This window comes from Canis aureus, chromosome 17 (genome assembly GCF_053574225.1).
Source record: "Canis aureus isolate CA01 chromosome 17, VMU_Caureus_v.1.0, whole genome shotgun sequence".
Lineage (NCBI taxonomy): Eukaryota > Metazoa > Chordata > Mammalia > Carnivora > Canidae > Canis > Canis aureus.
In genome coordinates, this window is record NC_135627.1 from 1,021,702 (window position 1) to 1,043,183 (window position 21,482).

General features: G+C 52.1%; 1 protein-coding gene across 8 annotated transcripts in view; it reads right to left on the bottom strand.

The window, feature by feature from the left end:
* Positions 1 to 21,482, bottom strand: part of ATP11A (ATPase phospholipid transporting 11A) — a 128,475-nt gene that overhangs the window by 18,500 nt on the left and 88,493 nt on the right. For all 8 annotated transcript variants that reach the window (XM_077854919.1, XM_077854915.1, XM_077854917.1 and 5 more), the window contains 11 exons: positions 20,680 to 20,843; positions 19,436 to 19,507; positions 18,053 to 18,126; positions 14,376 to 14,479; positions 8,024 to 8,205; positions 5,644 to 5,895; positions 4,035 to 4,209; positions 2,149 to 2,251; positions 1,869 to 2,014; positions 1,337 to 1,396; positions 141 to 268 (listed from right to left, as the gene is read on the bottom strand). In XM_077854919.1, the coding sequence (XP_077711045.1) occupies positions 141 to 268; positions 1,337 to 1,396; positions 1,869 to 2,014; positions 2,149 to 2,251; positions 4,035 to 4,209; positions 5,644 to 5,895; positions 8,024 to 8,205; positions 14,376 to 14,479; positions 18,053 to 18,126; positions 19,436 to 19,507; positions 20,680 to 20,843 (1,460 nt within the window). The remainder of the gene's footprint in view (positions 1 to 140; positions 269 to 1,336; positions 1,397 to 1,868; positions 2,015 to 2,148; positions 2,252 to 4,034; positions 4,210 to 5,643; positions 5,896 to 8,023; positions 8,206 to 14,375; positions 14,480 to 18,052; positions 18,127 to 19,435; positions 19,508 to 20,679; positions 20,844 to 21,482) is intronic.

A 21,482-nucleotide genomic window follows, 5' to 3' on the forward strand; every position in this document is an offset into this window, starting at 1 on the left:
ATTCGCAGTATATTTACTGAAGTCACATTGCTTCCCATGGAAGCGAGGGTACCAGCTGAAGGGGATGCTTCTGGGTTTGAGAGAACCAGAGCAGGGGTTTCTGTGCGGGAAGTGGCGTGCAGGGACCACTGGGCTTGTACCTGTAGAGGGAAGGGTCTCTCCTGAGCGTGTCTATGCTGACATGCTGTTCCATCAGGCTGTACAAGAGGATCGGGAGGGAAGTAAAGCTGATGTTGTACAGTGTCAGGTAGGCAGTGTCGTACAAAGTCTGCGGGAGGACAGAACCACGCTGAGAACCGCGCTCTGCAGCCCTCAACAAACTCGTTTCACGTTTTGTTTAAACGTATACATTAATTTGCAAAGACCCAGAAACATGAGCATCTTAAAAATCATACAGTCCTCTTTCTGTAGCTATAGACAACAGGACGTTTTCAACCCTTCATGACGTCAACTGTGAGGGTTAGAGCCACAGTCCCATGAATCCCTCCCTCAGCCACTGCCAACTTGCAACAAACAAGGTTGCTGAAAAGTTTGCAATTTGGATGCCATCTTCAAGTGTCAATTATTCCCAGTCCCAACCCTGCAGGGGGAAGGATCCTTGAAGGGCTGCTGCTGCTCTCCTGGGACACGATGACCAGGCACTCAGGAGGGGGTCTCAGGTGCCAACTTGATCCTCTCGGTCAGGGGCAGAAATCCTGGGACAGCCCACATGTGCATGAGGCATGCGCCAGGCACCTTGCTGGGGGCCACATGAGCAAGCCCATTGGAGCCACTGGGCCCCCATGTTTGCTCCTGAGTTTGCCTGAGGATAGGCTGCACAGGGGTGTGGGGTGGAGGGCACTGCACCCCTGACCTGCTGCCCCCTGAAGCCTACACATCCCTGCAGGCTGCTCTCTTTATAGCCTACTCACCCCTGCAACCTGCTCCCCTTATATAGCCTACTACTCCCTGCAACTTGTTCCCCTTATAACATACCCACCCCTGTAAGCTACTCACTCCCCTTATAGTCTACCCACCCCTGGAACTTGCTCTCCATATAGCCTACACATTCCTGCAGGCTTCTCCCCCTATCGCCTACTCATCCCTGCAGCCTGCTCCCCTTATAGCATAGTCACCCCTGCAGCCTGCTCCCCTTATAGCCTACTCACCCCTGCAGCCTGCTCCCCTTAGAGCCTACTCACCCCCTGCAGCCTGCTCCCCTTATAGCCTACTCATCCCTGTAGCCTGCTCCTCTTATAGCCTAATTATCCCTATAGCCTGCTCGCCCCTTCAAGCCACCCCAAAGGGAAGGGAGTTAAGGCCCGGGAAGCTTCTGACTCCAGTCAGCAGGACTCACCTGTTGTGAAAATCCACAGAAGAACTGGTATAAAAACTGAGGGAAAATGAAGCAGACATTCTGAAAGGCAAGCCACATGCCAGTTAGTCCAAGAGTGTGCTGTGAGAGGTGTCTCCCCTCCTCAGCTGTCCCTGTAATACACCATATCTGCAGGAAGTGACCCCAAAGTGCCCCGTTCTCAGAAGCGTGGGGGACAGGTTTTAAAGTCTGCTCCTGTTTTAATGGCACTACCAGGCACACTGCCTTGTGAGCGGACGGCGTCCAGGGACTCAGCGTGGCCTGAGCATGATCAATGAATCATCTCCAGGACTCACAGAAGAACTGCCTTCTCTCAATCACGTGATGATGGCGAGGTTCCTCCGGGCTCCCCACCGAATCTGTGCACAAGGCGGGCCATACCTCCTGTCTTGGGGGCAGCATGGTACCACCTCCCTGTCGGCCACTTGTGTCCCCTCCTGAGCTGCCCCTTGCTGCACTGCACTGTGGAGCACTTAGCACACCACCTGCGGCCACAGCAGGGACACCCTCCTACCTTATAGAAGAAGTACTGCACGAGCTCAGATATCCGGATGTAATAGAAATGTCCGTGAACAAGCAGCATCTTCTTCAGGTGCTTAAATTTTGGGACTGCATAGTCGCTGTTCCTTGCAGCCTGACGACCCTCCTTCCCGATGACACCTGTGGGAGGAGACCCACTCTCAGCACTGGGGGGGAAAGCAGCCAGGAGCAGACAAGGCACCACCAACAAGGTGGCGGGTCCCGCCACTGCCTCCCCTCCCCACCTCATGGGCACCCAGGCGCAGATGGCTCACCAATGCCAACGTGCGCCTCCAGGATCATGCTGACGTCGTTGGCGCCATCACCAATGGCTAACGTGATGGGGTGCTCCTTTGAAAGTTTGATTAATTTAACAATCTGGAAAATAAAGAAACGTAGCATTTATCTTCTCTGTTCTCCATCTGCACAGATTATTCACTAACTAGAAAGAACACAGATGTCAAGTCAGTCAAGGAGAAAGGGACAGTGATCTGATTGGTGTGGCCCTCCTCCGTTCAAGCCGCTCTGCACACGGGATGGATCCTCTCATGCTGGAAGTACAACAGAGTCAAGAAAAGGCAGCTAGAGTGACTATAGGCAACAGACTGAGAAAGGCTGGTGAAACACGACATGAAGGAAGCAGCCGTCAGCTACCGCAGCACACACAGATTCAGCAGATGGTCGGTAAACCTAGGGGAGCACCTGAACAGCACGTTTGGCTACCAGACACGCTAGGTGGTGTTGAGCATCCATTGCTGAGCACTGAGCTACTTCTCCTGCTATTTTTTTTCATTCATATATATATATATTTTTAATTGAAGTTTGATTTGCCAACATATAACATCCAGTGCTCATCCTGTCAAGTGCCCTCCTCAGCGCTCCTGCTTTTTTAATCCTCGCACTTGCCACGTGTGCAAATCCTACCTGGCAATTTGATACAATTAATAATTTCAAGTATGCATTTCTTTGCAAACTTTTTCTCCATCTATGTGTCTAAGTGCCACGGTTCAGGGTGGAAGATGGAAAAGATGAGGAGTGGCGTGTGGACTGCCTGCTGCTTCGAGATAAGAGTCTGAAACGCTAATATGTGTAAATATTTGTGAAAGTCCGTTAAAAACTGAAAAAAAAAAAAAAAGGGACCATGGAACACATGGTAGAAAATAGAACATAAAGTCCTGAGTTGTCCTCCTGGACGTGGTGACACGAGATTTATGTGAAGTCGGACACAGAAGACAGGGCAGGGGGTGTGGGGGTGGGGCAGCCCCGCAGCCATGCTCCTGGGTCTCATGGGTGCCCATCGGGGGTGGGTCCTGGTACCTCTAGAGGCTCTGCTGTGCCACACACACGTGGTGTGCTACATATGCTAGAAACGAGCTCTTCACATGTAGTTTTCAGTGTTTTACCCCAACCCTTGGTCCCTTGGTCAGCTGAGAAGTGACAGATTTCTTTCATAAACAATTGAAGAGCAATTGATCTAAAATGTGGCTGGACAAAGGGAGACATACTATAGGTTTACTGACACCAGTAGGACCCCGTGCTTACATGTGTCTTCTATAACACTTTACAAAATACCGAAAAGAAACATGTCTTCCGTGTGTCCCCAGTGGACCATGTGGTGGTAGGAGAACAGGAGTCTGGAGTCCTACAGGCCAGAAGCCATGCTGGGACTGGAGTTTCCAAGCACATCCTGCAGACAAGTGGCCCCAATTTTCTGGGTCTTACTCTTCTCTGTACAATTAGCATGACATCACTCATACAGCAGAATCCTTCCATAGGTCGAGTGGGTTAACTGTGTCTGTCTCCCTAACAACAGCAGGTACCTAATAAGCAGTTGCACCCTTCTGTCTTTCTGACAGATTTTCCTACAGATGCTTATAGATGAGGTTATACCTCTGTGATGTGGTTTTATTTCACAAGAGTCACACAGGGCCAGGCTTCCCAGCCTCCACTGGGACGATTGTCCACGTGATTCAGACAACTCTTAACTAACCACAACCAGCCAAGTAAGATCCATGTTTAATGCCTGCCATTCCTGCTTCTAGTTTTAAAAGGTGGTGCCTTGCTGGATTTAAAAAAGAGAAAAGTAGAGGCTGTCAGAACTACGCCAAGGCTCTGGGTGTCCACCCATCCCAGGGCCTGTGGAGGCCGGGGCAGGCCTGACCTGAGCCTTCTGCAGGGGTGCCATGCGGCAGCAGAGCACAGCGCTGCAGTTTCGGCAGATCTCCAGGAACAGCTCTCGGTAGTTGCCACAGCTTCCGTCCTCTCGGGGCTTCATGATCAGAGACAGCGCAGCTCCATCAATGATCAAGCCATAGTCTTGCATGTCTGCAGACAGTCTGTTTAGTTACACAAACCAGAGAGGTTACTCAGTAGCTAAGTCCACAGACTTCAAAAGACTATGTAATTTTTTGGGATGTCTACAGATGCTATAGATTGATGATCAGGGAATTAAGAAACTGGGGTTCCTTGCTTTATCAATATAGTCTTTAGAGCACTGGATGTGACACCCTCTACCACACTTTAAATTGAGTTCTATTTTTTATTTTTATTTTTTAAAGATTTTATTTATTATTCACAAGACGCAGAGGGAGAAGCATGCTCCCCGTGGGAAGCCCGATGCTGGACTCGATCCCAGGCCCCCGGGATCATGCCCTGAGCCAGAGGCAGATGCTCAACTACTGAGCCACCCAGGCGTCCCTAAATGGAGGTTTTTTTTTTTTTTTTTTTTTTTAAAGATTTTATTTATTTATTCATGAGACACACACAGAGAGAGGCAGAGACATAGGCAGAGGGAGACCCATGCAGGACTTGATCTCCAGAACCTGGGAGCATGCCCTGAACTGAAGGCAGATGCTCAACTGCTGAGCCACCCAGGCATCCCCTGAAACTGAGTTTTAACAACACAATCTCATGCCACCGAAGCAGAGAAAACACAGTTCTAGTGGTTTTGTGTGCAGATTCTAGTACTTCTCCACAACAGATGGGGAACATGTGCCTGCGGCCTGTAGAGCTGTCTTTACTTGTGAAGCCTGGCCACAGTAACCAGCCTCGGGCTGCAGGCTTGCAGCTAACCTTCATGGGGCATCCTGCTGGAGGGCGTGCGTTGGAAAGAGTGCGGTCAGCATATGTCTTTTTGCTGGGTTTCAAAATTACAAGATCATCTCTAATCCCCCAGAGGAATCCTGCAGATCGGTGAAGGGAAGCATCTCCCACTCCTTATGAATAATCTAACATTTGCATAGGATGAGAGAGCTGCTTTTGCTTTACTACATTAATGAAAATCTAAAATGATTCCCATGAAATCTTAACCTCAGATCATGCATCTGATACCAGCAAGGACAGCATTGATAAAATGTGAGAAAACTGCTGAATGTTCTTGGGAAAAACAATCATGGGCATATCCGGCTCTGTCTCAACAGAGAAATAATCATGCATTATTAATATTTCTGTCTCCACTGACAGACACCCAGAGGAATCCGCAATACAGCCCTTGAGTGCCTCATCAGCCAATGAGAACGATCCCAACCCTAGTATTTTATTAATCAGTCAAGCCTGCACCCATAAGCAGCAGTTTAAAAGTGAACACACACACACATCTTATGCAAAAAGACACATCACACTTGCTGCAAAGACACGACTCTGGCCCAATTCCGTGGTTCACCGCTGACACACTGATGCCGTGGGGACCCCCGGGGACAGACCAGGCAGGCTGCCCGCAGGGGTGCCGAAGGCACACAGCCCTTCTGTGGTGGGATGGGGGCACTGCCTACCCTGAGAAGTTGTCCCTTGTCAAGCTCCCGCTATGGCGCAAGACAGTCTTGCTCAGCTCAAACAGGACGTCGTGTAGACTCTGCTCCTCAATTTTCTTCGTGGTGAGTTCAAGCAGCTGTGTGTTCCTCCTAAACAGCTTGCAGGCATAGCAGGTGGCAGCTGCTGTCTCCATCTTGTCCCCAGTGAGAACCCAGACCTTGATCCCGGCCTTCTGCAGAGCTTCTATGGTGTCAGCAGCTTTCTCCTGGAGCCTGAGCAGAGCAGAAATGAGACACACAATCCTGGGTGTGACACAAGTGAATCAAAGCAAAGAATCTCAAAAATTTGTGAGCTATGAAATTGTTTCTGTTCCCTCAAACTAAAAATCACCATGCCACTACCTCGCAATCTTACCATGAAGCACCTGGAGTTTTTATGGTTACATGTTAACTGTTCACAGGAGAGCACTCCTTACGGGAAAACGTGTAATAGTAAGAGGTGTCTGTCTTGCATACTCGACACCTGGTGAGCACGCTTGCTCTGTCTAGCTGGGACCCCTGACTTGTAGAGGATTTTAAGTAACCACAGGAGCGACCACAAACCGTCTTAACCAGGGAAAGATAGGATCGGGAAAACAGGTGATCTGTAGTACTCGCTCTGCTTTCCTTTGCATCAACTGCTGTAATCTGACACTTACAGACTGGAGCCCAGGCACCTCTAAATCAGGTAAGATACGGGACAGCCAGCTGTGTTCCACCACCTGCCGACACAGACCCTGGGCTCTCCACACGTGTGATGCTGGGAAGCACTCTGCCTCCACCGAAGGTCGTGGGATGAGGCTCCATCGGCAACCCCATTTGAGGTATGGGAAACCCAGATGGTGGGCATGCAGCAGCACGCACACGGACGAGCAGTTCACACACTGCTCAGGTTGCCTTGCCGTGTGTGGAGGCCTTGTATCAAAGCCACGTCTGCCTCATGTGGGACTTACATTCTCTCCAGACTTTACAGTCCTGTAAAGTCTTTTCTGTAAAGTCCTGCCTGCTTTTGGCAGGCAGTGTGCCATAGTGTGCCATGCTCCTGTCCGGTACTGGCGGGTTCAGGTCCTAACTGGGGCGACCCAATGAGACTTGGGGTGGGCCTCTTCAGTATAGCCCCAAGCCCATGACCTCGGCATTCGAGAGACACAGAAAACATCTCAATTTCATCTACTTTCCACTTTTCTGAAACCGAGGCCAGAAAGGTTCAGTCTGCAGAAATATTCTGGGGTTTCAGGAAAATGATCTGTGACCGAGTATTATCACTTCAAAGCTGCTGGCTCCCACCTGCCCCAGGCCACTTCTGTTTTCGAGGTCTCGACTTCCCTCTGAGTGGATCTGTTCCCTCAACCCTCAGGAGGGTGTGCGGGCACAGCTCCCCCAATTAGACCTTCCCCTCCCTGCACCTCCTTCGAGGACAGTCTCCAGGCAAATGCACCATATGTCCCTCTCTAGGTCCCCTGGCCAGGGGACCCTCAGTGGCCATGGCTTCGCAGTCTGAGGCCCATCCCGAGTGCAAGCTATGCTTCCTGTGTTGGCACCTGGGCCCACATCTGGCCGAAGTGACAGGACTTCTAGACACAGCAGTGTCAGACATGTCACCCGACACCCTATCGAGGTTGGGAAGCCAAAGACTGGTCATTAAAGACACTGGGAAGTGTGGGTTTCCAGTAAGGACTTAACAGTCAGGTTCATTTGTGCCTTAAAGACTCTGAAACTTTACAGGAAATAAATCTTTAGCAAATGCCCTCAAGTGTCTGCCTCATTCTATTAAATGGGGGTATTTTTTCTTTTCCTTTCTCTCCAAGCTCTCAAGTCACAAGAATGACATGCACCCGTGTGTTAGTGCACGAGGCCTGAACTCACTTCCAGGCTCCACACATAATGGTGGCAGGTGAGCGGCTGTGGCTTCGGAGCACAGGAGACACACATTTGGTAACGTAACCAGTCATTAGTCATAGTTTCTGCGATATTCTACTTCACAGTTTTAAGTTTCTTCAACAAGAAATGACACTGAGTACGTTCACATCGAAAATGTTATGCGTGAACTTAGGGCTGCTGACAAATTTTAGGAGCAGAATCAATTCTTGACTGAATGCTAAAGAATGGTTTATGAATGACTGTTTCTTGACTACTGATGACGCGTTATGAACGAGACAACCATCTGGTCCTGATTCACGGCAGTAAAACACGGTCCAGGCACGACCTTGGGGAACACCACCCTGAGGCCTGTCGTGTCCTGCTGCAGATGCACGTCCACGTGAGGACATGAGGTGTGACAGTCAGTCCCACTGCACCCCGCAGGCCCTGCCGCCTCAGCACCACCACTGCTGGCCTTGATGGGGCACGGCGCAGACTCTACCTGTCCTCGACAGCCGTGGCACCCAGCAGAACAAGGTCTTTCTCTATTTGTTCATAGGCCTCTGCTAGCTTCTTTTCTCGATCCTGAAGTGCCACTTTGGCAGCCTGCAGCAGCGTACAAATGCCTTCATATTCTTCCGGATTGAGCCTTTTGTAGGCAACACACAAGGTTCGAAGCCCCTCCTGCGGGAGACAGCGCAGCGTTTAACGTAAATCCAAGTGTCACTCCCCTGGAATTTTATCTGTCATGAGCTTTCTCAATATCCCCTCTCTTTCATCCAAACTGACTGCAGAATTAACAGGCAATCAACCCTTAAAGGATTGTCATTATATCTGAATTATTTATACGCACATTAAATATACAATCATTATAGATTACTAAATTCCAAACAGGTAAGCATGGCAATAATACAAATCAGGGCTGTGAAAATATAAGACTTTGTTCTTTTATTTTGACAAGTGAAGGGTTAAATTTTTCTTCGGACAGTATTTAGAAATTTCACTGTAAATATCAAGTGATGTTTCTAAAGTAACATTTTTTACGTGGGAAGTCTGTGATACCATTTGATCTTACTTAGCACCCACCAAAGAAAAACTGCTCAGTTATTTATCAAACATACTGCGTCCACGGGACAGAGAAATAAGGATCCAACAACAGTGGATTCACTGCGACTGTAACTCTGGATGTCACCATGCAGAGCACACGCCCCCAGCCAGCAAGGCGCCATTGAGCTCGAGGGCCGCACATGAAGCACTTAATTCCATCAGTCAAAGTGCCCTTCCTGTCTGGATGAGGCAAACCATCTAAACCATCACAAAGGTCTGAGTGATGCTCTAAGGATGACCTCCCCTCTGTCTCAGCCCTGACTCAACTAATCCTAGGAAAAGACCCAGAGTCCTCCTATGCAATCAGTCCAAATTCTGGGAGGATACTGGTGTGTAGGAGTTTTTTAAAAGATTTTCTCGTATGTGAGTTCAAATTTCCTGTAACTGCCCAGAGAAAGCTTCGCATGTTTCGCTATTTCTCAGACCTCCAGATGTGGCTGAAGGACGCAGTCACAGAGGTGAATGTCTCCTACTGTCCTTGAAGCTCTTCTAAGAGTTGGTGGGAAGGGAAGCAGAGCTTTCAGAAATGAAAAAAAAAAACAACTTGTTTTTAAAAAGAGGTATGGGGCTTCCACTTGTGGAGTCAGGGAATAGAAATACTTTTCCTGATTCCTCCTGCTAAGTGCTACCCAAACCCTAGATGTTGTATAGGAGACCACACTATACCAACAAAGCCACGGACACTACACAAAAAGAAAATTAAAGAGCAATATCCTTCCCAAAAAATGCAGATGAAAAGTCCTCAAGTAAGTTGAGTGCAAGAGCACACCTAAAGGATTATGCAGCACGACCAAGTGGATTTACCCCAAGGAGGCAAGGAGGACTCAGCCCAGGAAAATTAGTCCCTGAGACACAGGAGAGAATGACCAAGCCCCCCCCAATCATCTCAAGTGATGTAGAAGAAGCATCTGATAAAATCCAACACTAGGGATCCCTGGGTGGCGCAGCAGTTTGGCGCCCGCCTTTGGCCCAGGGCGCGATCCTGGAGATCCGGGATCGAATCCCACGTCGGGCTCCCGGTGCATGGAGCCTGCTTCTCCCTCTGCCTGTGTCTCTGCCTCTCTCTCTGACTATCATAAATAAATAAAAATTTAAAAAAAAGTGGTGTTGGGAAAACTGGACATCTACCCACGAAGATTGAGGCTGGACCCTTCCTCACACCACTTATAAAAGTGACTCGAATGGTAAGAGCTGATGTTGTCAAACTCTTAGAAAAAAACACAGGAAAATCTTCCTGATCCTGGGTTTGGCAATGGTTTTACAAATGTAACAGTAAAAGCAGAGGTAACAAAAGAAATGGGAGATAAACTGGGCTTGATTAAAATTTTAAAATTTCTGCATCAAAGGACACTATCAAGAGAGTGAGGCCACAGCCAATAGAATGGGAGAAAATGGTCACAAATCACATTCTTGTTAAGGTGTTAGGATTCAGAATATATAAAGAGCTCCTACCATTCAACAAGAAAAAAAAAACAACCCAATTTAAAGTGGGCAAAGGATCTGAATATACAATTCTGCAAAGACCTCCCAGTGGTCAGGAAGCACCAGAAAATGTGCTCAGCAGCTGTGGCCATTAAGAGAATACAAATCACCACCATAATGAGATGCCGCTGCACACCCAGCACGAGGACTATAAAACCATGGAAACTAACGCACATCAGTGAGGATGCAGAGAAGCTGACACCCTCATGCATATCTGGCATGAATGTGAAATAGAGCAGCTCCTGTAGGAAACAGTCTGGCGGATCGTCAAGGGTCCCTGCGTGACTTGGCAATTCCATCCCCAGGTCACGACCACAGAACTGAAAGCAGGGTCCCAAACAGGCTTCCTACAAGCACTACTCCTAGCTACCAAAATGTGGAGACAAGCAGTGTGTGCATCAACAGACAGATGGACAAGATGTGGCCCATGCAGCGAATCCATCCCAAGGAGTATTATTGCACTGTAAAGGGCATGAAGCTTGGGTGCAGCTACACCTGGATGAGCCTGGAGGACATTCTGTGAGGTGAGAGAAGGTGGCCACGTGAGCACAAATATCGTATCATCCCACATACAAGAGATACCCAAGACGGCTAGGTGTGCGGGGACAGAAGGGAGACCAGAGGTTGGCGGGTCCAGGCAGAGCGGGGAAGGGGCAGACTTTGCTTCATGGTACAGTTTCTGTTTGTGACAGAAACTTGGCAACAGAGAGTGGTGATGGCTGGAGGACGAATGTCGTTGATGCCAATGATTTACACACTTATGACGGCCACCAGGCAAATTATGTGTATTTACAACAACAAAAAATGGATCTCAGACTTAAAGGTAAAACATAAGGGAAGATAGAAGAGAGCACTCAGCACCCAATGGCGATAAAGAGTCTAGGTGTGACTCCATCGCAGGATGCACGAGGGAAAATGCACAAGACAGACGTCCTTGGAATTAAAACCGTTTGCTCTGCAAAGTGCCCTGTGGAGAGGATGAAAGCAGCAGCAGAAATGAAAGAACCTATTTGCAAATCACAGGTATGATGAAGGGTTCACATCTTAAACATCTAGAGAACTCTCAAAACTCAACCTAAAAACCAAACCAAAAATCTCACCATTGTCTTAGAAAGTTGGCAAAACACAAGTAGGGACGAGTTGCTGATGGCACCAGAGCACACAAGAGCTCACTGGGGCCAGTGGCCTGGGCAGGCTCAGCCACCACCTGCCTGTCAGAGGCACTGGCTACAGACACCAGAAAATGGGTGGGAGTTTCTTAAAAAAACTCAGTGCCACTTACATCATGCTCTTGGGCGTTCACCCCAGAGAAACAAGACCGTATGTCCACAGAACCGGGACACAGGTTTCACGCAGGTTTATTCCTGACGGCTTCAAGGTGGAAACAACCCTAATGGTCATGGGGGAGGGTACAAAGCACCATCTGCACAATCTTTACAACTTGCTGAAATTCCACGATCATCTTAACGTCAAGTCCCATACCCAGTGACCCTATAGGTGCCCCTGCTCAGACCTGGGGTTGGGGTTTCCTGGTAGCCCCTTGGCATCTCCAGAGGGCCGGTGGGCATTTGAGGGGTTCCCCAGCCTGGGAACAAGCCATCAGGAGGTAGAGGGGACGGTGCTGTCCCAGAAGCCAGGCTACAGACCTCATGGCTCACAGGGCCTTCTCCTCTGGACTGAGGAGGAACTCGCTCCCCCGAGTGATACCCTGGACCCACCTGACATGTCCTAAAGCCACCATCCAAACAGGACAAACTGGTGCCTGATGGGAACACAGGGCGACCCCGAGCCCAGCAAGGCAGATTCCATGGGCCAGTTCAGTCAAAGTCCCCCAGCAGGCAGAGGGCAGAGAGCATCACCCATCGCAAGGACGCTAACCACCTAGCTCCAAGGGCAGAACGAGCAGAGAAACAAAAAAAGCTACCATGTCGTGTCACACATGTCCTGAAGATTTTTTTTTTTTTAAGATTTTATTTATTCATTCATGAGAGACAGAGAGAGGGAGAGAGGCAGAGACACAGGCAGAGGGAGAAGCAGGCTCCATGCAGGGAGCCCGACGCGGGACTCGATCCGGGGTCTCCAGGATCACGCCCTGGGCTGAAGGCAGGTGCTCAATGGCTGAGCCACCCGGGGATCCCACGTCCTGAAGTTAAATACAGACATGCAGGGGACAGAAAGTCCTGGTGTCTGGGGTGGATATACCCCCCCCCCCCCGGGGCTGCTGGCCGACGAGATACAGCACGTGAGAGGCATGGCGTGGAGACGGGGTGGCAGAAGGTACCCAGAATGAAACAGAAGACGTTTTCAAAAGAAAAGACCCAGGGAGCCTGGCAACGGTGTAGAGCCCGCAACCCCACACGGCTGCAGTTCCTGAAATGTAGGCGCTGAAAAGGCATCTGAAGACCCACCAGCTGAGAAACTTCCCAGCTTGATTAAGAACCACAGACCCCCAGACCCAGGAGGCTTGAGCAGCCTGAGGCGGTGTGACGCGGCCGCGCCAGAGCCCGCCATCGCCGCCAGCCCGACACAGCCACAAAAGAGGGCCACGGGATGCAGACAGAGAGCGTGTCCACCCTGACAGCGGCCCCTCCAGTGAAAGGAAATGCCGGTCCACGCCGCACACACGCAGCTGCTTCTGTAATGGCCTCACAGGTGGACAGGCCACGTGTGTGTCAGAGAGGCCTTCCTGCATCCGGTCGCCGTGCCGCCAGGGAGGGCAGTGGGCACACAGGAGCCGCAGGACAGAGCACCTGGGCCGAGCCGTCTGACAGGTCCTGGCGAGAAGCTCCAGCACTGCCACGGGGCACTGTGGGTCCTGGAGCCACTCGGGAGGAGGTCACGAGATGCGGCGGCAGATTGCCTGGTGCGACCTTTGGCGCCAGATGCGAGGTTATCACAGAGTGTGGAGAAGAGAGTTTAAAGCCAGTTGTGATCGTCAGGGGCCTCAAGGACCAGGAAGTTGTGCTGCCAGCACGCGGTGCACAGGAGCAGGCACCAGGAAACGCTGCCTCAAAGTCAGCGTGCTTCTCAGGTGCACCCAGCAGCTGTTCTCATGGAACACACAGAGTCCTGGGGTGGACACGGTGGTCCCCTGAGGGGGTGGACAAAGGACCCCAGAGGGGCGGGGAGCATCCTGTCAGCATCCTAGGCACAGACCCTGGAGTTTGGGCAGTGGCCTGGGTCTCTGTGGACCACAGATAGGCCCAGACCTGTTCAACAGCTGGGGTCGTCCGAGCATGGTCGGTATCCTAGCCTCTGTCACAGGAGCCAGGCCACCTGTCATTTCAGACCCAGTGCCAGAGTGACTCGCAGATGGCGCTGCCCACCCCCCCGGGAGTAACCTGGCACACCCGTGTTGACACTCAAAACCCAGAGATGGCTGCACCTGCGTGTGTGCCCTCACGGCACTTCACAGAAGCCCTCCATTCGCGAATAGAACTCTTGCCTCCGTGGGCAGGGGGTTGAGTGACCGTGACTGTCCTGTACACCAAGGCTCAATCATCTCCAACGTGCACGTCCTTAAGGGTCCCTGCTGGTTCAGGGCAGCTCCTTACCTGGCCAGCAGGTGTCAGTGGGCACCCACACACCCCACCAGGTCTAAGTGTGTAGCAGCTGCCGCGGGCAGGAATGGCCCGAACAGCCTGATGCAAGGTGGATGATTCCCGACCCGTATTCCGAGATTTCTGTGGCCAAACCCTCCTTGGTTTATAACGACCGTTACACATTAAATCCTGTGGTTTGCAGCAGTAGGACAAGGCTGTGAGGAGCCACAGTCCCTGGCTTCGGGTCTGGTGTGGAGAGCAGGATGGTCTCGAGTCAGGCACATGCCCTCCTGCACCGGAGGCAGGGGAGGTGCCAGTGGACGAGGCTGGGGGCTCAGGCAAACTGGCGAACTGCACACACTGCAGGACATGTGGGACAGGTGGAGTGGTGCCCTTAAGAACGGGAGTGCGGGGAGCCACGCTGGGTATGTCACCATGGAAAGGGACTTCACTGTGTTGACGAGAATCACCAGAAATCCTCAGGACCCCCCCCAATCCCCACAGACCTGCTTATAATCCTGATCCCTTAACCACCAGCCTAGCCACCAGGTTAGCCCCCAACGATGGAAGCACACGCAGCCCTAGCATTGACGGGTTTCCATTCCACGTGTGGCCTTCAGAGTGCGTCCCTCAGGGGACAGAAAAGGACGCTGGTAGCCAGGCTGCCCCCCACCCGGCCCCCCAGCTGGGATGTGCATGCCGCCCCCGCCAGCCTCATCTCACCACCGCGTTGCGCTCCACTCTGGCCCGGATCTGGTCCACTTTGCCTTCTATCACTCGGGGAAATATCGAAGAATCTGCTCCTTTGCAGAACAGATAGATTTCTCCTATAAAACAAAGGGAAAAAGGATGTTTGATCATATGTGGGGAAGACGAGTTTATTTTTCACGTCATGCTTTTATAAAGAAACAAAAATAGGAACGCCAGTATTGAGACCATCGTAGAGATTTCCTGAGACCAGTTACCACGTTCAGTCAGGAGAATGTTGTGTCTTTATTCCCACAGCCTCAGACCTCACAGTTCAGCACCAGGGAGACCGGTCACCACTGCCGCTATGTGGCTGGCCCGGGCCAGGTGGACACGGGGGCATGACCGGCCCATGATGGGCCCCCTACGCTGACAAGCTGCAGTGAGCATCTGGCTGTCCTTCATGCTAACAAGACGCACAGGAAACCTGTTGTGAAATGTCCCCAATCACGTCCCAGCGGCGTCACAGGTGCTCGTCCTGCAGACATATGCTTCCCTGCCCTCAAGATAAACCGGTTTTCTCTTTCAGATAAGCAGGGAACTCCAGTATGAGATGGAGAGCAGACCAAGGACACAGAAGACGCCAGCTCTAGTCAACAGGCCCCTGCAGGTGGAGCGCCCTTCTCCTCCAGCCACCGAAAGCCACGAAGCACGTCACCTGGCTGGCTTCGTTTGTCGGTGGCTCCTGGAAGCACTGTGGGGTTGGTCCATCAGAGCAGCGGTGGCCACAACCGGGCATAAGCCCAGATGCTGAGCTCCTGGCCTGGCGCAGATCCCTGGAATCCCTAGATGCTGGCAGCCCTCAGAAGGTGCATGGGGGAAACCAGGTCCAAGGGCACTGGGGGGAGCAGGCGACTGTCCTACCGCAGCCATGGTGCCAGGTGGGTGGGCAGGGAAGGGCCACACCTGGGGCGATGGCTACCAAGACCGCCGGGCTGGACAAAGGTGCCCGAGCTGAGCGGCAGTATCCCGAGCCCAGCCATGTTATTCCCTTGATCCCAGAAGGGACTCACTCTGGTGGCACATGCGGAACATCTCAACAGCATAATTCCTGCTCACAAAGTCCTGAGACCAGACTGAGGCTCAGGTCAACCTGCATCAGAAAGGACGGTGGCTAGTAACTTTCGAGCGCCAGCACACAGAGCCAGCCTGGAGCCCTTCAGGGCAGGGAGCCAAATCCCCAGGGCACACCCGCCAACTGTGTGGGCCCCGGGCCCAGGTTCTTGTCACGAGCCACGGAGAATGGGGCCTTGGGCGGGCCTCACAACCAGCCTGGGTGCAGAGCCCATTCCTGACTGCAGACCTAATCTCTTCAGACACAGTTTACAGCAAGAAGGGCAGTCAACACGATGTCAGGATGTGTTCCCCAACACGTTTTTCTGGTTGAGCTAGCATGTGTTGTGTCCTGGGAAGCCTGCGGCTCTGCAGGGGAGCCCTCAGGACAGGCAGCCGTCTCCCCATGGAAGGGGCCCTGGAATGGCGTGGCTGCCGTGGACAGATTCTTAGCATGACCCAGCTCCTTCTCAGGCTCCGTGATGCCCTTCTGAAGGATGGTGGCAGCTGTTTATGAGGGGTCCTCAGAGCCTCCCTGGCCGCAGCTGCAGGTGCCCTGCTTAGGAGGTGGCACAGGTGGGGCAGGTGAGTCATGGCCGCCTCACTTCCTGTGGTGGGGTCATTCCTGCGGCTCGGGACCAGTCTCCCAGACATGACTCACCTGCCCGTGCATCACTGTGGGGGGGTCACATTCCACTTCCATGTCTTACTTCCGGGCCATTCTGAGTGGCTTCAATCCTGGGGAGGGCACCTGGACTGCACGGTGGAGCTGCCCACGCTGGCACACCCGAGCGTGTTTTTCAATATCATGGGTGAATGTTTCCCATGTCCTGCTGACCCCCAAGGCAGGATGTCTCCACATGTTACGGGCAGCACTTATATTACAGGGTTTTATGTCCTGAGACACTCAGATGGAGTCTCTCTAGCTGACAACAGGCTCAGGGGCGTGGGGACCATGCAGGGCAGCATCCAGAGCTGCCACATGCGTCCCAGGCTCATCGACCAGCACTCCAGAGGGTGACTCACAGTCTTCTGTTTGAAGACATGCCCCGCAACCCCGCACCATCCCCTGTGGCCTGAGGAGGAGGACAAGCTGCTGCCGGTCCTGCCAGAAGACAGCCACCAGGGCAGCCCGGGTGGCTCAGTGGTTTAGCGCTGCCTTCAGCCCAGGGCGTGATCCTGGAGACCCGGGATCGAGTCCCATGTCTGGCTCCCTGCATGGAGCCTGCTTCTCCCTCTGCCTGTGTCTCTGCCTCTCTCTCTCTCCTTGTGTCTCTCATGAATAAATAAATAAAAAGAAAAAGAAGAAGAAGAAGAAGACGACGACGATGACGACAGCCACCAGGACCTTGTTTCTATGGACACCTACTGCCTTTGCTCCTGCTGTAATGCGGGTTTCCTGGTTAGGACACCGGCTGACACAAAATTCCCCAACGTGCCTTCAGATCACGTCAGGCTCAGAGTCAGGTTTCAGGGTGGTGGCTGTATTTGGTTGCTGACAGGCAACTTTCCAAAGAGATAAACACAGCCTATTGCCTTGTTTTACGAAACAAAAAGGAATAGAATCCTGTATATTTTGATAAGATGCCATTTAAAATTGCAATTGCATTAAATAAGTTGAATTTAGAAGTATTTACTCAGTACTCCATAGTAATAAAGGGGTGAGTACATCCTAAGTATAGCTTCCGTGTTTACGATGCTTATAGTCTCCAGGTCAGAAGACAGGCAAACATCTCATCAGGTGGAGGGTCTCCGGGTGGAGAAGCCTCACCAGGTCGAGGGTCTCTGGGTGGAGAAGCCTCACCAGATGGAGGGCCTCCAGGTGGAGAAGCCTCACCAGGTGGAAGGTCTCCGGGTGGAGAAGCCTCACCAAAAGGAAGGTCTCCGGGTGGAGAAGCCTCACCTGGTGGAGGGTCTCCAGGTGGAGAAGCCTCACAGGTCGAGGGTCTCCAGGTGGAGAAGCCTCACCAGGTAGAGGGCCTCCTTTGGAAATCATGCATACTCGGGACTGGCCTGGGGCCGAGAGCTGGGAAGGCAGTTTAGGGCATCAGTGCTAGACACTGAGAACTGTATCACTGTCATCTCAAGGTCCCTCAGGGCGCCAGTGGGGTCTTTAGGATGACATGTGGCTGGAGACTGGAAGGCAGGGCTGCAGGTGGGAGCTGTTAGACTGTTGTGTGTGTGGTGGCCGCAGGGAAGGAGAGGAGAGCCCGCTGTCTCTGCCCGCCAATCCCGTGGGAACCACATCGGCCTGCCTTGTGCCAGCCCACCACTGGTCACAGGCTCATCTTTTTTTTTTTTTTAATTTTTATTCATTTATGACAGTCACAGAGAGAGAGAGAGAGAGGCAGAGACATAGGCAGAGGGAGAAGCAGGCTCCATGCACCGGGAGCCCGACGTGGGATTCGATCCCGGGTCTCCAGGATCGTGCCCCGGGCCAAAGGCAGGCGCTAAACCGCTGCGCCACCCAGGGATCCCGATTTTTTTTTTTTTCTTAAGAGAATGAATGGTTAGATCCTAAAGCTCCCAGAGAATGTAAGCATCAGAATAAAACCACCACGCTGTACAATTCAAGAAACGAAGGAAAAAGACATTCCTACCTGTAGCAGATTTTACAATCACACTCATTCTCCTTCTTACTGAGTCAAAACTCAAAATTTCCAGCAATTCAAACCTGAAAAAGAGATCAAAACTTGTTTTTAAAACCTGGCTCTGTAAGCCCTGTAATCTAGGTGATCACAGTGCATTCTTGGCACAGTGTTAGGCTCCTCTGCCCTGAGCACAGCCCGCCCCATCTCCTGCCCATCTCCTGGGCTGGCCATGCTTTCTTGGGGGCGTTGTCAGGATTCGTGCAGTGGGGGCTGCACTGCTGGCGCTAGCACCAGTGGCCCCCAGGGACCAGAGAGAGGCAGAGGCCAGGCATCGCAGGCTGAGCCCTAGCCCAAGTTGTGGCTGCCCCGGGAGTCTGTCCAGCACACAAACTGCATGTTCACTTCCCTGAATTCTGGGCACAGACTCACAGGCCATACCAGAGCTGCAATCCCCGGCAATATGGCATGTCCTTGAAGTTAATAAAAATCATTTAAAATGCAAAGAAAATCGACATTAAACTGGCTTGTACAGTCATTATCAAAGACTATAATTTCTGCTAACATTTGAAATACTGGAAGTGGCTCAGCCCCCTGGAGAGATGCCCTGGAATGCCCTCGAGGTCCAGAGACCCCAACCCAGCTCAGGGAGCAGTAAACCTCATGGTGCAGCTGGCTTGCAAGCCGTGGGAGGGCTGTGCAACCCTGGGCAGCAGCCGAGGGCGTCCTACCCTCCCCAGGGGCTGCCAGCGCTGCAGGGGCAAGCTCACCGCGCCTACCCAGGACCAGCAGCCACTGTGGGTCAGGGGCTCACCTCCTGTCAATCCAGGAGTTTATTTTTCTTAAGGAAATGTTAAAATCCAGGGGTTTTTGCAGCTATGGAACCGAGTGTTATATTCTTTGCCACACGTCTCCATCTATACCCATTATTACAAGTCACATTTGTTTACAAAGGAGAGATGGAGTTTTGAGTGAACACTACAGATACGTGCCCCGTCTCAGGGCCCTGCCCACTCTGTGGACACAGTCACTAACACTGAACATGTGTGTCAGTTCTCTCTCTCCAGAGACAGACTGGCCACCATGGGCATCCACCAGAGCGCCCTTCTCAGCCTTCTGTGGGGCCCAGCATCCCACAACCAGGAGCCAGTGCTCCGTGAACACACATCCTGAGGCCACTTGGGACAGTGTCAGGCATCCTAGATGCCACGGGGACTCCTGTGTAAGCCTAATGTGGGATGGCCCAGAGCAAACGCTGTGGGTGGTGCAGCCCTGCCTGGCCAGCCTCGACTCTGGCCAAAGGTCCTGGGCTGTCACAAGGGGAGGGGACAGGCGTGGGTGGGGACAGAGACCTCAGGTTCCCCCAGAAACTGTCTCTGACATAGGTGTGCTCACCTTTCCACGTCGTTCTCTCTATTTAGGATCTCCATGTAGTTGTCTTTCAGTCTCAGATACGTGAAGCCAAGTCTGCAGAGAAGAGGACACATCAGTCCAGAGCTCACGGTCCAGTCTAATGCTCCTCATACCTTATTTAAGCTTGGAGAAAGCTTTCTTATCAATAAAGAAACACTTCTGGTGAAACAGAAGTGAGAATTGCTGAGCAATGGGGCTGTCTGGGGGGTGCCCAGGGGTGCCACACCACAGTGATAAGGATCCTGAGACACTGCAGATCTCCAGAACCACCCTTTCATTTTATGGATGAGGGAGCCATAGTCCAGAGCCAGAAGCCAGTCCATAAACGTCAGCAGCGTGTATAACACATACCACACCCTCCTCCACCAGCATCCCCAAGAGCTGTCCCCACCCCCGCCAGGTGCTGTGGTGCAGAGACAAGGCCATGCCTTCTGGAGGCCAGGAGCTTAGACACGAGGAGGTGGAAACATCATCCCAACACAGCTGTGGCCACAATGATGCAAGGGTGCATGGGACCGTAGGGGGACAGGGTGTCTACCCGTCACGGCACAAGCTGGCAGGCTTCCTAGAGGTGAGCCTACAGTGGCCAGCAGGACCAACCTGTCCTAACTTCTGACACACAGCTGCACTTTCGAGCGCTCTTAGAATATACAGACTGGCTGTAAAGTACGACCAAAATCCTTTGCATCTTTAATAAAAGTTAAGAGGGGAACCACCCATTGAAGACAGTGACCAAGAGAATCCACAGCCAAGGATTCACTCCACACGGACACAGGCAATGTATCTTAACAAGAATTTAGAACAACAGTCCTAAATTCTGGCTTGAAAGAAGCACAGAAGATACCAGAGAATCCCTGGTCAGGCCGAAATAAAACGTGCTGTAACGGAGACACAGAGCATCTGGACATTATCACAGTGAGGATTGAAACAGCAAAAGATTGAATAGGCCAAACAGAAGATGAGATTGTGGAAAACAACGAAGTGAAAAGATAGCCACAGAGTCTGGCAGCAGAATGGCAGCTTCTCCCACCAGCAGTGGGCTGCATACAGCAGGGCCCTCGTCTGCCAGCATGGAGGTGGAGGACTCGGGTCAGGAAGGCTCCGCCTGCCCAGCCCACCCCACAGCAAGCATCCCAGCACAGTGGCCGTCTCGGGACACTCCTGTGAGTCCACGGTCAGGGCGGACCGAATCAGCAGGGCCTCGTGCACCAGACCCGCAGACGTACCTCTGGATACCTTCGACGAGGGCCACCTCGTCAGGAGAGGACGAGATGTAAGTACACGACTTCCCTGAGTCAGGAGACTTCCTGGGTCCATCCACGTCATCGTCGTCCTTCACCTGGATGGTGTGGCACAGACACAGGGCCCGGAAAAACAGCTCTTCCCGCTCCTACAAAAGTGTGGTACAAACCCCACGTATCTATGCCATGTCAGCTTAAAGTACATAGAAAATATGCAGAAGGCAGTGAACAAATTTCAGGGGTCAGGGGATATTCGTCTCATCTCTGGTGCTTAAGGGGAGGGTGTGGTTTCTCTTCATCCTTGAGCAGTTCTGAGTAAGGGCAGTGAGGATGCTGGTTCAAGTCATAGGACGTGAAGTCAGCAACCAAGCCTCCGGGAGCCTGGATGCCCTGGGGTTCCCCAGCTAACTCCCCAGGGGCCCTAAGGTGTGGCTGAAGCCCAGGGCCACTGACCACAGGCCCTCCCTCCAACATTTGGCAGGGAAACATCAGTTTCCACGTGGAAACCCTCTGATGCACATGTGGCAGGGGATGCGGGGCACTTGGCCACGAAGGAGCTACCACTGCATAGTTGCTAAGGCAAGTTGTCCTCAGTCCCCAAAGGACCCTGCACAGGGCTTTAAGGGCACCAAGGTTTGGGGAATGGTCTCCTCACTGACCATGGTGATCATGGTGAGGGGTCACAGCACCTCCCAGAGATGCCAAGGTCTGGAACCATAGCACTTGGGAGTGTGTGCATGTGTGCCCATGGGATGTACTGTATGTACATGCATGTACTGTGTGAGGGT